Below are 13536 nucleotides of genomic sequence, written 5' to 3'. Positions count from 1 at the left end.
GAGGCAGTCCCTCCCTCCCTGCCCCTCACCGGCTGTGCTGCGGAGCCCCCGGGCGCAGGCACGGCGTTGGAGCCGGCCTGGCTGCTGGGAGCCACGAGGGCGAAGGCGTCGTCCAGCAGGGAGTGCATGGTCTGCCGCGCCTCCTCGATGGACGGCTGCGGGGGCACGTACTGCGGCACGGCGTGCGCCGGCAGCCCCGCCAGCTTCCCCACCTCCGCTGAGGACGACGTCTGCGGCTCCGCTGGCAGGTCTGGGTCCGACTGCAGCAAACAGAAGGAAGGTGAAGGGCAGCCACAGAGAAGGTCTAGCTGGCTTCCAAGCCCCTGTGGGCCTTCAGGCTGAGCAACACAGTCTTGACCAAAATCACGTCACGTGCCCTTACCCTCCCTGCTGCTGCATGCACATATGTAACACCAAACACTTCATTCAACACTCCAACACTTCATTCAGTGTAGTCTGAAGGACTCTGTGACTGTGTTCACAGGAGTCTTAAGATGAAAAAAGAGATGAAGATCTCACTCCATGTTTCAGAAGGCTTGATTTTTATTTTATAATATATATTATATTAAAACTATACTAAAAAAATAGAAAAAAAATTTCATCAGAAAGCTAGCTAAGAATAATAATAAAAAAAAGATAACAAAAGCTTGTGGCTCAGACTCTCTGTTCGAGCCAGCTCACTGTGATTGGCCATTAATTAGAAACTACTAACATGGGCCAATCAAAGATTCACCTGTTGCATTCTACAGCAGCAGATAACCATTGTTTACATTTTGTTCTTGAGGCCTCTCAGTTTCTCAAAAGGAAAAATCCTAAGGAAAGGATTTTTCATAAAAGATGTCTTTGACAGGACTCTGATCTCAGGTAAGGCAGCAGAGCTTTGGGCAGGAGTTACTCAGCTATAACAGAAATCTTGTGTTTTGCAACCACGTAATGAAGTCATGCAGAGATCATTTCTCCACCCAGAAGAAAACCAATCAGCTCTGTCTACATCTATCACTTTACAGCTTTTGCAGTTCCAAGAAATTAATTCAGTCTTTAGCTTATAACTGACCACATCAGCAGTAACATTAAACAATTATCACCTCCCCGAAAAATGCAGAAAGGAAGCTGTTAAGGAACTAAGTGGTAACCTGCATGGAGCTTGAACTTGGGTGCATCACCTGAATGGGATTCATGTAAGTGCTTCAATGCAGCAATACCTTAGGCATGCATCATAATTACTACCTGGGATCTTACCACATGGGCTTATTGTTCATCAGTGAGAGGAAATTAAACGAGCTTTAGAGCAGCAGACTTATTATCAGAGCTCATTCTTACCACTGCATGCAGACTGCAAAATCAGTCGTCAAGAGGCACAAGCCTCTACTTTATTAGGAACTTAGCATTCCGAGCAGTCTCACTGCAGATGCCAAAGGGGCTGAGCCTGCTGTGTGCCATGTCTTAATTAAACAGCTCCAGATGATAATTCATTCTACTGCAGCATGACATTAAAATCATCACACTCATGTCTGAAGGCAAAGGGAAACTGCAGAAATTGACATCAGAGTCACCTGACCACATATGCAGCTAACAGTGAAATTCTTAAAATTATTAAACCATCTTTAAAGATAAGAACTGTCCAGGGGCTTCCAATATTATCATTTGGCTTCATGGAATCTGCTTAGAAGTGGTTAAAGATGCCTAAGAACTGTTTGTGACATGGATATGATTGAACAGAAGTATTCTCCAGTGTCTTTTTTTAGATGTGAGACAAAATTAATTTTCAAGACATTGCACTAGAATTGTTTCATGTTACTGTAGTACAAAGATGTGTTTCTCTGTCATTAATAATTAATTGCTGCATTTGAAACATGAGAAAATTTCTCATAAAGAGACCTGAGTCTTCCACTCTGTAAGAGCAAAGGATGAAATTTGCTGTAATATATGAATATATAACATCCAGCAAATTGGACTAGAGCGAAACTATGTTCAAGATATTGTGGAACATGCCAAGCACACTTTCATGTGCATAACACAGTGGCATTAATGAAAACAAGGCTTTGGTTCTTGGCCTCTGTAATATCAAGGAATATTCAGCAGAATTTTACTGCTTAAAAATGACAGACTGAAATCCTTATTTCACTTTGATTTACATGCTAACTGCATGACTGAAACTAACCACATCATATGGACCACAAACAGAAGGCCAAAAACCTGCCAGTGTCACAGCTGTCATCATTATCAGAACAGTCCTCCCATTCAAGAGACATACATACAATATATGCAGAATTATTGACTCCTGGAGGCCTTTTGTATGTCCCATCACTGTCAGTTGTGATTAACCTGTCCTTTTCAGCATCAATTGGGCTCCCATTTATCTGATGGCGACGGCGCTGCTTGGGAGAACGTTTTGCACGAGAACTTAACAGGAAAAAAAACAAAAAGCAGAGAGAGAGAGAGAGAGAGAGAGAGAGAGGTAATCACAATTATTCTTGAAATTTTTCTTCTCAAGCTTGAACTCCTCTGCTCATTTCCTCCAAGTCACCCTTGCCTCAGCCCCGTTTCTCTTCCCTTTCCCAGTTTTCCATTCCTCAAGCTTCTCTTAGTAACACTCTCATTGACAGCTCTCTGAAGTATCCCATTCTTCCCCTAAATTCTGTCCAGAGTCACCTCCCTCTGACATTCACCTGTCCAGGTTGCCTGTGTTCCAGCTCCCCAGCCCAATGTGTGACACATCTGCAGCTGCAGAACAGATCACACTACCAACAAAGCTTTGTGTTTGGTAAAGAGGGTTTAACCCCACCATACAAACCAGCTGAGGAACCCACACCCTGGAAAAAAGCTACTTTCTACCAATGCAGAAGCATCCACTGGGCACCAGCGTTCCAGGAACAAAGTGCCTGTACTCATAAGCCTGAAACAGAACACAGGGAAAACTTTCTCTGCAAACACAAGGCCAGGAAGGCAGATCTATGAAGCTGACAGATGTGCCTTATAACCTTTTATGTATTCCCTCTGGGTAATCTCACTGATTTGTGAATTTGCCTTTAATGTTCAGAATCTTCATGCTTTTTAGGTTGTTCAAGGTTTTCCTTATTTTACATATTCCTCTCCCCCTGCCCCCCACTTTATAAAATATTATTACTTGCTGGTTATATTACTTGCATATATATTACTTGCAGGTTTCTTTTTTAGTGCTGATATTGGAATTCTGATCCCTCTACACCACACAAGAATTATTCAAACAAATGGCAAAGCAAATACTAAATTGTTTTAAGACTATTTTCATACATTTGGGCTTATTTATCAAGAATTCACTGCTGAGAACTTGTAAAAACATAATTTGAAATCAAAACATAGCGGCATATACTGAAAAAAATAAAAGTGTCCAGAACACCCCAATCCTTTTCACCTAGATAAATTCAACTAGTGATCAAAATGATTTCCAGCTCTGACAATTAAGATGTAGTTTTGATGTAGTTAAGATGTAGTTTTAGATGACAGCTTTGATGCAGTTTGGGCACCGACTCTAGAAGAAAATTGTTCATTCCATCTTTGAAACCCCTACCTCTTCCTGGGCTCTATGAAGACGGTAGGCACACTGCCTCCAGGGTCCAAGATCTTGTCAATCTGCATCTGTGCCTTGCGATATATCCTGTGCTGCTCCTTGGAGTCAAGCACCACCACGTCATCCACCACTGGGAACTCATAGTGACCCTTGCGCTTGGCACGGAGGCGGATCTTATTGCGGTGGTGCTCGATCTCGGATTTGTGCCTCAGGGCTGTTTGTATCTGCAGGAAGGACAAGGGAAAAAAACAAAAAAAAAAAAGAGAGGAATATTTTTGTAGTTATATACTTTTCAAACTGGATTTTGCTGCTCTTCTGTAAAGCTCTCCTCCCCACCTCTCTGCCTGCCCCTGCCTCCCTCCCCCAAATCTCTGAAGGACTAAAATAAGTCACACAATTTATGAGCACACTTTGCTTCCTGGATATTTTGCAGTCTCCCCATTGTCTCCCCAGGTAGATGTACTATTACACACAGCATGATTGCCAGCACAGCAGGTGCAATTAGAGGGAAGTGGCAGTTTGTTAATAAAAGGAGGAACACAAAAAACTCCTCCTGTCTGCCAGACATAACATTGCTCTGAAAAGATAAAGACTAACCAGTCTGCAGTTAGCTATGCTAGGCAAACAGATATTTGATCAACAGGGTTTAAATCTGCCAGCCTTTCCCTTTAATGACCTTCATCACATAAGAAGCAAGAACTTCAAGAGCCAACTGAGCTCACAACTCAGTGCCTCTGCTGTGCCATATGCTATGCAGGAACACAGCAGCAACACAAAGGCCCAGATACCCAGCTGAACATGGCACTATCAGCTCTGCATCATCCTGGAGGATGAGTTTTCATGCATCTCTCCTACCTTTTTTCAAATTTCATGGAGTACATCTCATTATCTGGATAAAGCTGTTCTAACACCGCACTTGTAAGTCCTGGCCCAAAACCCACTCAAATGATTCTGATTCTTATCACTGGTAAACACTTGAGCAACAACTGCCCTGCCTGTGCTGGACTAGTTCTGGAACACATCAGCAAATTAAGAACCAAATAAAAATTGATTTTTGTGTATTCTCTCATGAAAATCCAAAAAAATAAAAGCATACAGAGGACAGAAGTCAGACTTGTTCTTTATGCTTATAGTCAGAATCATATGTCTTCTGCCCATACAGACAGATTTCTGTTTTGTGGCTCCTCCTGCCTCTGTATCTTAGATAGATATATTTGCCTCTCTTCAGAAAGGTACTGAGAAACACAGATTCTTGACAAAGTTACACTTTTGAGTAATCAAAATTCAGTTACAGGTTTGAGTAATCTTCCACTCTGAATTATGAAAAAATGTCATCTCACACCAAACCAGGATGCAGGTAGGTGCTACTGTCAGGCAGTGTATGATGAGGTTTTATGGTGCATCACCTCTCCTCATGCCCCAGGCACGCTCATATTCTTCGAATAGTAACATGAGCCTCAGAAAAAGCAAGAAATTTTGTATCTTTACTGTCAGCTAAACACATTAGAAGTTGAAAGCAATTAACTGGGCTGCAAATTCACACCTCAGAATGCTTTGAGATAACTTTTTAAAACCAACATTCTGAGTCCTGAAAAGTAAAAGAATAGTGTAGAATGAAAACCAAGGTGGGCCATATGTTCCAATTCTCACACATTAATTAGCACACCTTTGTCTTTTAGTCATGTCTTTTAGTCACGTCCTGCTGACTAGCACAAGGACCCTAACACAAAGGTATCCTGACCATCAAATCCTCTCTGTGTTTGAATTTTGGTTTAGGCATCCCTTAAAAACAGGTCAGATAATTTCTCTGGATGGAAACAGGATTATTCCTGTAACTTGTCAAGGAATTTACAAGGAACTCCTGATAACAAGAAACTGGCTACTTTTCACTTGACTAGGCATAGAATCTTCCAAAACCATGGAAAGCCCTCTCAGAAATACCTCTTTATTGATTTTGTTGGTCTCTGCCACCCGATCGGAGAGCACGGAGTTCTGGACCGGAGGGGCTGCCATGGGCTGCATGGCAATCAGCTGGATCTTGCTTGGGACACGTCTGCTGGCATCTGAGGAACGGGACATCCTATCCACATGCTCAAAGATGGAGGCTGAGGAGTGCTGCTCATTTCCACTGCTGGTCTGAGGAGGCCCTAAATTATCAGAAGCAATACGGAGTGAAGCAGTGCTGCCAGGGTTAGCACAGTCAAGTGTTAAGCTCTACAGATGCTGTGCTACAAAACTGTGCCCTGTTTTCCATCTGTGTCTAATTTGCCCTACAGGCCTTCCAGCTGACTCACATTTAGTGTACAACAAGTTTACCCCGTGGTTTGCAAATTATAAACATTTTCCCATTATATTTCCAGAAGGTGAGCTGTCACTCTTTATTTCTGTAAATCAAGCTCTTGGCACTTGCAAACCCCCAAAATCTCAATCTACTTTCCTGCATAAAAAGCTGTTTAAGTACATTCTACTAATGATTCCTCTTATCAGTACTTAAGGAGATGCAAATTGCTCAAATGGGGGTTCAAAGAGCAATGAAAGATGTCTCAATGCAAAATGCATTTCTTAAGTGATAGGAGTGATACAGGAACCAACAAAAAGCCCCTTAGAAATCTGCACAAAACACAAAGAATTTTACAGACATTTTACTGATTAATGTTTTTAAAGCAGATTTTTTTCTCTGTGACAAGATAAATAGTCACATAATAATAAGCAAGCTGCATTAATACTGTCATGTTGTAATTTCTTGAAGAGGTTAAACCAACTCAAATACAATCAGCAAAAGACATTATAGAAACCAATATGCATGGAAGTGCACCCAGGTCCTGTCAACAGTTAATTACTTCAATATGAATGGGTCATCTCCCTGAAAAGACTTGAAACCTACAGGATCACCCCAGTGATTTGCAGTTAAGCGCAGATTTAGCAATTTTTTTTCTGAGTTAGACCTAATTCAGAAACTGTTATGCAGATGAAGTTTGCAAAAGCTACCAAAAACTTTGAAGATAACCTTTTGTCTTATCTATGTGATAAAGCCACATTCTCAAACTGCTCTTCACCATGAAATACAAGAAATGAGAGATCAAGACTCGTGACTCTCCTTATTAAGCAACACAACAGTGTTGAGGGACATAGTCCCACATCTTCCCACAGATGTCTAATAAGGAGATGTGGTTCTCAATATTCAAATCAGGAGGAAAATCTAATTTGCTCCTGATACAGAATCAATTGCTGATCAACATAATCCACCTACAACAGACAGGAAGGGAAATAAAACAGTCCCTGCTGTGATCCTGTTGCAACATGTGCTGGTAAGACAGGATAGGGTTTGGAAGAGGAGTGAATCCTATTTTCTGTGGAAGGTCACAGCAGATGACTTGCTCCTTTGTCTCTTCCAGCACAACAAGGGAGCAGGACAAGAAAGGAATAGTATGCTTTATTATATTCACAGCATACTAGTTTTGGGCTGGAAAGCAGTCTGGCCACAAGTTAAGCAAAATCTCTATTCATATTTCTCAGACTTGATCAAAGCATTGTCAAATATACACATTTACAAAAGGCATGCATAATTTATAAATGTGATTTCTCTGTACAAATGTTCTTAAAAAGAAGGTAAACAGCTCCATTCAAGACCTCTGTGTCCCAAATGTTCTGCAAGACACAGAGCCTAAATGAAACATATCCATCTCTCTTCTGCAGCTATTTGTATTATATTTACCATTTGCTGTCTTCACAGCCCCATTTTCATGCACCTTTTAGAAGTGTGCAAGCATTGCCTCTCACAGAGAGGAGCACAAGATGTATTCAGGAGTTAGTGTGAACCCCTCAGAGCAATCATGTAGTCAATAGAAATCTGAACTTCTGCATCCATCTTCCCCAAACATTAGTCATTTTGTCCTCACCTTTTCACTCTACCAGCCACTCACAGGCTCACTGACCTCCGACATAAAATTGTAAGGGTACTTTTGTATTACTTGGTTAGCAAGGTCCAATATTTTCAATTACACTGAGCGTTCACTCTGAACCTTTATAACTTCATCCATAACTTTCCCTTGTACACACATAAACAAATGCTTGGCTGGGGCCTCTTAGTTGAAAAAGGTTCTTAAGCTCATTTGGTAAAACCGAAGTTCCACTGAAAAATTTTGGTGAGGCTCTAGAGCAACACCATATGTTACTCCTTTTTACAGAAAAGATACACACAAAAACCCCTCATAAGCTGCATATGACCTTTAAATCCTCTCTGTGGGTCTGCACTCAATGTGTCTATAAATACAAACCAAGATGGAAGCACAGAAAAGGAGATCAAGTCACGAACAGCGCAGCGCTGTATACATACAACAAAAGGAGAAATGGTTTCTAACCCAACATAAGAAATAGATCCTGAAGAAGTTCTAACAGAGAGAATAAGCACAATTTCTCATTTCAAAGTTCTCATATTACACTATTATTCACATCTAGAAAATTTTCCTTATAGAGCTATTGGATGGCACAACATGAATGAAATGTTGATTTCAGAATAATTCAGCTGAGGCTAAAAAATAATGGAGAGGTACTTAATACCCCAGTACTGGGCAGATCATGTTTCAACAACCAGGTCACATGCCAGGATCAGTGTTCATCACTGCTCCCTCAGTTGAAACCATTTACTGAAATGTCAGGAAGCTGTGATTTCACATGAAAACCAAAACAGCTGGAGACAGAGAAAGGCTACTGCCCCCTGCACCCTTGAGACACAGCAACCAAGGTGCATAAGGCCTCATCCAAAATCAGATAAAGTCAATGGGATCCTTCAACTCATGCACTGGTATCTTAACCACGCCAGAGTAGGCAATTAAATTTCACACAGTTTGTTTGTATCCCAGTAGGTGACATCCCTAGGATGCAGCTGATGACTCATTCCACCAATGGAAAGCAGGAGAGCACAGAAGGACAGACAGAGGGTTGGCTACTCTAAGAAGGTCAGTGCTATCAGAGGACACAATCCTTATTTTATCACTAGATGTGTTATACATTATCAAAGACAGCAGCAGCTTTCTCCTGCCCTATGTTTGCCATGTCTCAATCCTGGCAGAGAAAACAAGAGTTCACAACAAAACATCTATGTTTCTTCGCAGGTTCAGTTCATATTTTTCTTGGGCTCCAGTTAATTAATCCTACATTAATTCTAATATTATCTCCAACTTGTTTCTACAAAGCTGATTTCAGGACCAACAGCTGCATTAGTTTTGCTTCTTTCACAGTGATGTTTTCCTCAATAATTTGAAAGAATTGGGAGGAAAAAATTAGAAAAATGTGCTGGATTACTATAATTTGCGTTACTGAGATTTTTTTATGCTTCAATAGCTCAAAAGCAATTTTATTTTCTTAGACTCAGAAGACAAACTCTTCCATCCTTAAGACATAATTGCAGTTACCCCAACACCCCTATTCATATTTGTACTCAACTACCAGCTCTGGTTACTTACCCACTCTGTTTGCTCCTGACAACATAAAGGAAAAAGAAGAGACAACACAGTAATTATGACAAGCAATTTAGCTAGAATGGCAACTGGATAAAAACCCACAGCAGTAAGATGACTGCATTTACTTTTGAATGAAATGCATGAACTTGGGTAAGACTGCCAAATCTCAGCTGCACAAAAAGGGAACTGAATCTCCCATTTAGCAGAGAGCTCTCTGCAGACACTGCCTCAAATTCTGAATGCTAAGAATAGTCCCTATGATTTGCAAACTAGGGGCACCAAATGCTGAAAAAATAGTGCATTTTACCCAGTGAGGGCATGATAGGTAGAAAGGACACATTTTAGACAGTCTCCTTGCTGCCTTTACCAGGTAATTCAGATGCAGCAACACATAACATTTCTACACCAAAAGGAAATGTTAAATGTTACATAAAGTTTTAAGCCAGATAGAAAAAGAAGAGATGAACCTGGAGGTCCCAGGTAAAAAGAAATGGGAGAACAGTAAAACAGAGCAACAGAATTCAAGTCAGATAGGCTGGAGGAACTTAAACCCTCCTGAGATATTTTCCCATATTTTCAAATATATAAATATATCTAATATATATCTATTAATCTAATATATATCTACATCTAAAATATATCTATTTTAGAGTACTTCCAAGAAAAATAGTGGCATTTTAACTGGAAACAAGATGGTTCTTTATTAAAAAATACCAGTGCTATTTACACAGCGGCACTGATTTTTGATCTCTCTAATGTACAATCATGCAGGCATTTTGATTATTTAATTACAACTCATTTGTAAAACTTTGATCTTTCTGGTGTCTTTTTTTTTTTCATGTCACTTTTTCAAAGTTACTGTTACAGACACACCACCATGGTGTGAAGTCCTGCTGTGACCTCTGCTGCCCATGTAACTGCAGTTCTGCTACCATGGGAGACTCAAATAAGCCTGGCTGGACAGAGTTTTGCTGGGGGTGTGTGTGGCACAAAAGGAGGCAAGATTCATTCCTGCTAAGCCATTTGTTTCAAAAGCTTGCTGGAATGAAAGGAATGTACAGCTCCCCAGTTTCAACAGAAGAAACGAAACCAAATATGAAGGGATTTTGTGTGGCTACGAGCAGCAAAATCAGCGGCCAAAGATGAGTTTAGAAAAGTTACAGCACCAAAGTAACTCTTCAGCCTGAGTAAAGCATGAGAGCACACAAGGAGGGGAAAATAAAAAAGGAAACAAACCCTTCTTCACTGCTCTGCGTGGCTTGCCCTCGTTTCCAGCAGTTGATGGCCTTGCAACTTCTTCTCCCGTCTCTCTCCCACTCGATTGTTCACTTGCTGTGGATTCAGCATCTGATGGCGAAATTCTGCCACAAACGCGACAAAACAAACAAACCAACATGTAACACAAGTCTGCAAGGGGGCATATTTGTCACACACAAAGAATCCTGTGCTAAAACACCTTGTGAAGTCTGCTAAAATTTTCCTCTTTTTGTAAGTAAATGTTTAATGCATTACCATAGCTAGATATTCATTGTCACAATGTTACTGTTGTGTGTGAAAAATGACTGCAACACAGTTCACATGTGACAATATTATTAAGTAATCTTTCCTTTAAAACACACTACAAGAAAAAGCTCTGCATTTGTAGCTAACAATTTACCTCTCAGAAAGAAAATAATTGTATTAGGAATATGAAACCCACATAAGTAACTAGTCTAACATTAGGAATATGAAATCCACATAGGTAACTAGTCTAACATTCAGCCTTACCAACTTGGTGTTCTCTTGCTAACAATACAAATCTATGTGAATATTTCCCTGACTAGTCAAATGTAAGGCCATTCAAAAATGCTTCTTTTATGTATTTATTCCATGCAGTCACAAGATTCTTAAGAACATTTGTTATCTAAAAAAAACAATCTCAATCTCAGTGCTCACAGCTTTTGTAGGCAATATAGAAAAGTACCATGATCTTCAGCTGTAAAATTATTCTGATAATATATAAGTAGAAAAAATAAAGGGCCCACAACCACTGCCTGACACCAAAACCTGTCCCTTCACATGGGATCAGCCTTTGTGATAGTCTCTAGTGACCACTTTCACTCATATTCTATTGTGGTAGGGAGTTAATCATGGGGAGTATGCACACATCTGTGCACCAACCTTATTAGTGCAGGATTTGCTTGGGCTAGATGGGTATATCTGAACTGGTTACTGAGGCTCTTGGCTAAACATCAACCTGCCTAGAGCACCCAGACTAAGATACCTATATGCAGCCTGACAAGTCCATTGAAGTTAAATCTACTCCTTGCAGCTCTGAATTCAACTTCCCTTTTTCTCCTCCCTACACAATGCCCTGATCTGCAGGAGTGTAATACTAATGTCACATCCCAATTAAAAAAAATAATAGCAGGGAAAAGACGATAAATGGTCCTCAATGAGCTTAGAGATCTGCATCACTGCATCTTTTCCTGTGGGGAGAGGGCGTGCAGAGCTATCACCTCCATCACCTTTGTCCTGGTTCAGCAGAGTATGAGGCTGGAGCTCTGTGTCCAGATCTCCTACTGACTTTCTGCTTCACCTCATTGTGCTCTGCATTTCCCATGATACTCCTTTCTCAGCATATCCAAATTACCACCAAGTAATAGGAACATAAACAGAGTTGAGTCAACATCAGCCATTTCTTGTAAATGCTGAGGAATATGCACTGGTATATTCTCAAGTAAAAATAACAGGTCCAACTCCCAGCTGGAGCCCAGGGATGCTGAGCTTTCTGAACTAAGCTGTTCTTGTTTGTTGTTTCCTACAGACACAGAACGTGTACTCATATCACCACTAGTTTTCCTGGCATGTAACACACAATCCAGAGCTGAACTGTGATGAACTGAGCTCTGTATTTCCTCACAAAACATCAAGCAGCTAAACCCAACACAACACAGTATGATACCATTTCACATTTCAACTTCTGCCTGGGGGAATACATGTTTCAAATCACAAGCTGACACGGGCACATTGGCATGGCAGGGAGATGATGGCAGCATCTCCATGGCTAAGCCTAAAGGAAGATTTGTTCTCAAGGGAATATGAGGGAGAAGAGGGAGATTCTCTTCTGAAAACATTTCAAGTGTCTGAACTACAGGTTCAGACTCTCACCTCTGTGCCTAGGGAGATCATGGAGCAGATTGTCTGGGAAATGATGCCAAGGCACATGAAGAATAAGAAGGGGCTTGGTGACAGCCAACATGGCTTCAGCAAGGGCACATCACACCTGAATTACTTAGTGGCCTTCTACCACAGCCTATCATTAGAATGTTAGCTTCTGAAATTTCTCCTGCTTAATCTTCTGAATTATTCTAGACAAAATACAGTAGCAACCTCAAATTTAAACTTATTTCTTTTGCTTCTCTGCATATGCCTTCCCTTCATCCACATATCATCTCTGTCCTAGGCTCCTTCTGAACTTTTAAAAAGAAACCCAGAAATGCTTGTCTTTCAGATTTATATTACTTTGTTTCAATTTAAGTAAGCTACAACAAAACTAGTATAGCTCATTTTCTTCCATTATATTCCAGTTTTGTCCACCTTCCACTGTACCACTGGCAGTCTTCTACTTACAAGGTCTGCAGGGATTTGGGTGAACAAGCTTAGCATCTGGAAGCAGGAAACAGAGCTGTTTGAAGCCCACATGGAGAAGATGAAGCAAGTATCTTAGGACAACTGGGGCTTTAGAGGAAGCACAGAGGGCTGAAGAGAGGAGCAAGCTGTGCTGCAGAGACCTGCAGCCCAGTCAGAATCACCATTAGTTTCTTTCTAAGCTGATCCAACCCTGCTCATGATTGTTTGCTTTTTTTTTTCCTCCCACTGTGCAGTACCACATAGATATAAGCACAGGGAATGCAGAGCTGGAGACAAAGAAGTGTGAGAGTGAGAGAGAAGAAGAAGAATTACTGGAAAGTGTAGTTCAGAGGGGATCTTCTCAGGGTTCCATTTTTTCCCCACATTATTTTTTTTTTTTGTGCACAGATCCATGTCTACTGCACAGCTTTGTTACATCATGTATCCTACAAACACAATTTTTTCCAGCAAGGGACAGTCATATCATGTGATTATTAGAAAACGTTAGGAAAATTCTGCTGATGGTTTCAGACCCTTCTCCATTTGCACAGCAAATGTGAATTACTATTCCTTTTTGTGAATAAGACTCATTTGCTACAAGATCCCCGCAGATAATCATAAATAACAATATCTCTGCATCTGCACTAAATTTTGGAAATCCTGACTCTTCATACATGTATTGATCACTATTAATGGGATGGGAACACATTACCTTTGTCACTTCGTCAGTGGTTTTCATTTGTTTTTAACCATCCACTGCCTTAGTGGCTAGAGATCACAAAGAGACTGCACTGGAATACATACACCTGGTGTTTCCAGTGACCAAGCAAGGACTTGACTCCAGTCAGCTCAGCAGTATCTTAAATATCCCTCTTAACTGGGTATATTCCCTTTAAAAGAAAAATGAACACT

The 13536-nt window shown here is 40.7% G+C and overlaps 1 protein-coding gene across 5 annotated transcripts in view; it reads right to left on the bottom strand.

Moving 5' to 3' along the window:
• Positions 1 to 13536, bottom strand: part of KIAA1549 (KIAA1549 ortholog) — a 142085-nt gene that overhangs the window by 14304 nt on the left and 114245 nt on the right. For 3 of the 5 annotated variants that reach the window (XM_063154024.1, XM_063154025.1, XM_063154023.1), the window contains exons 12-16: positions 10249 to 10373; positions 5492 to 5697; positions 3551 to 3774; positions 2259 to 2403; positions 30 to 260 (exon numbers count right to left, since the gene is read on the bottom strand). In XM_063154024.1, the coding sequence (XP_063010094.1) occupies positions 30 to 260; positions 2259 to 2403; positions 3551 to 3774; positions 5492 to 5697; positions 10249 to 10373 (931 nt within the window). Of the gene's footprint in view, positions 1 to 29; positions 261 to 2254; positions 2404 to 3550; positions 3775 to 5491; positions 5698 to 10248; positions 10374 to 13536 lie in introns of all 5 variants that reach the window. The other 2 variants (XR_010027517.1, XR_010027516.1) reach the window with 1 other exon arrangement.

The sequence above is a fragment of the Melospiza melodia genome, chromosome 4 (assembly GCF_035770615.1).
Source record: "Melospiza melodia melodia isolate bMelMel2 chromosome 4, bMelMel2.pri, whole genome shotgun sequence".
Taxonomy (NCBI): Eukaryota; Metazoa; Chordata; class Aves; order Passeriformes; family Passerellidae; genus Melospiza; species Melospiza melodia.
This window is presented reverse-complemented; position numbering and strand designations above follow the sequence as displayed.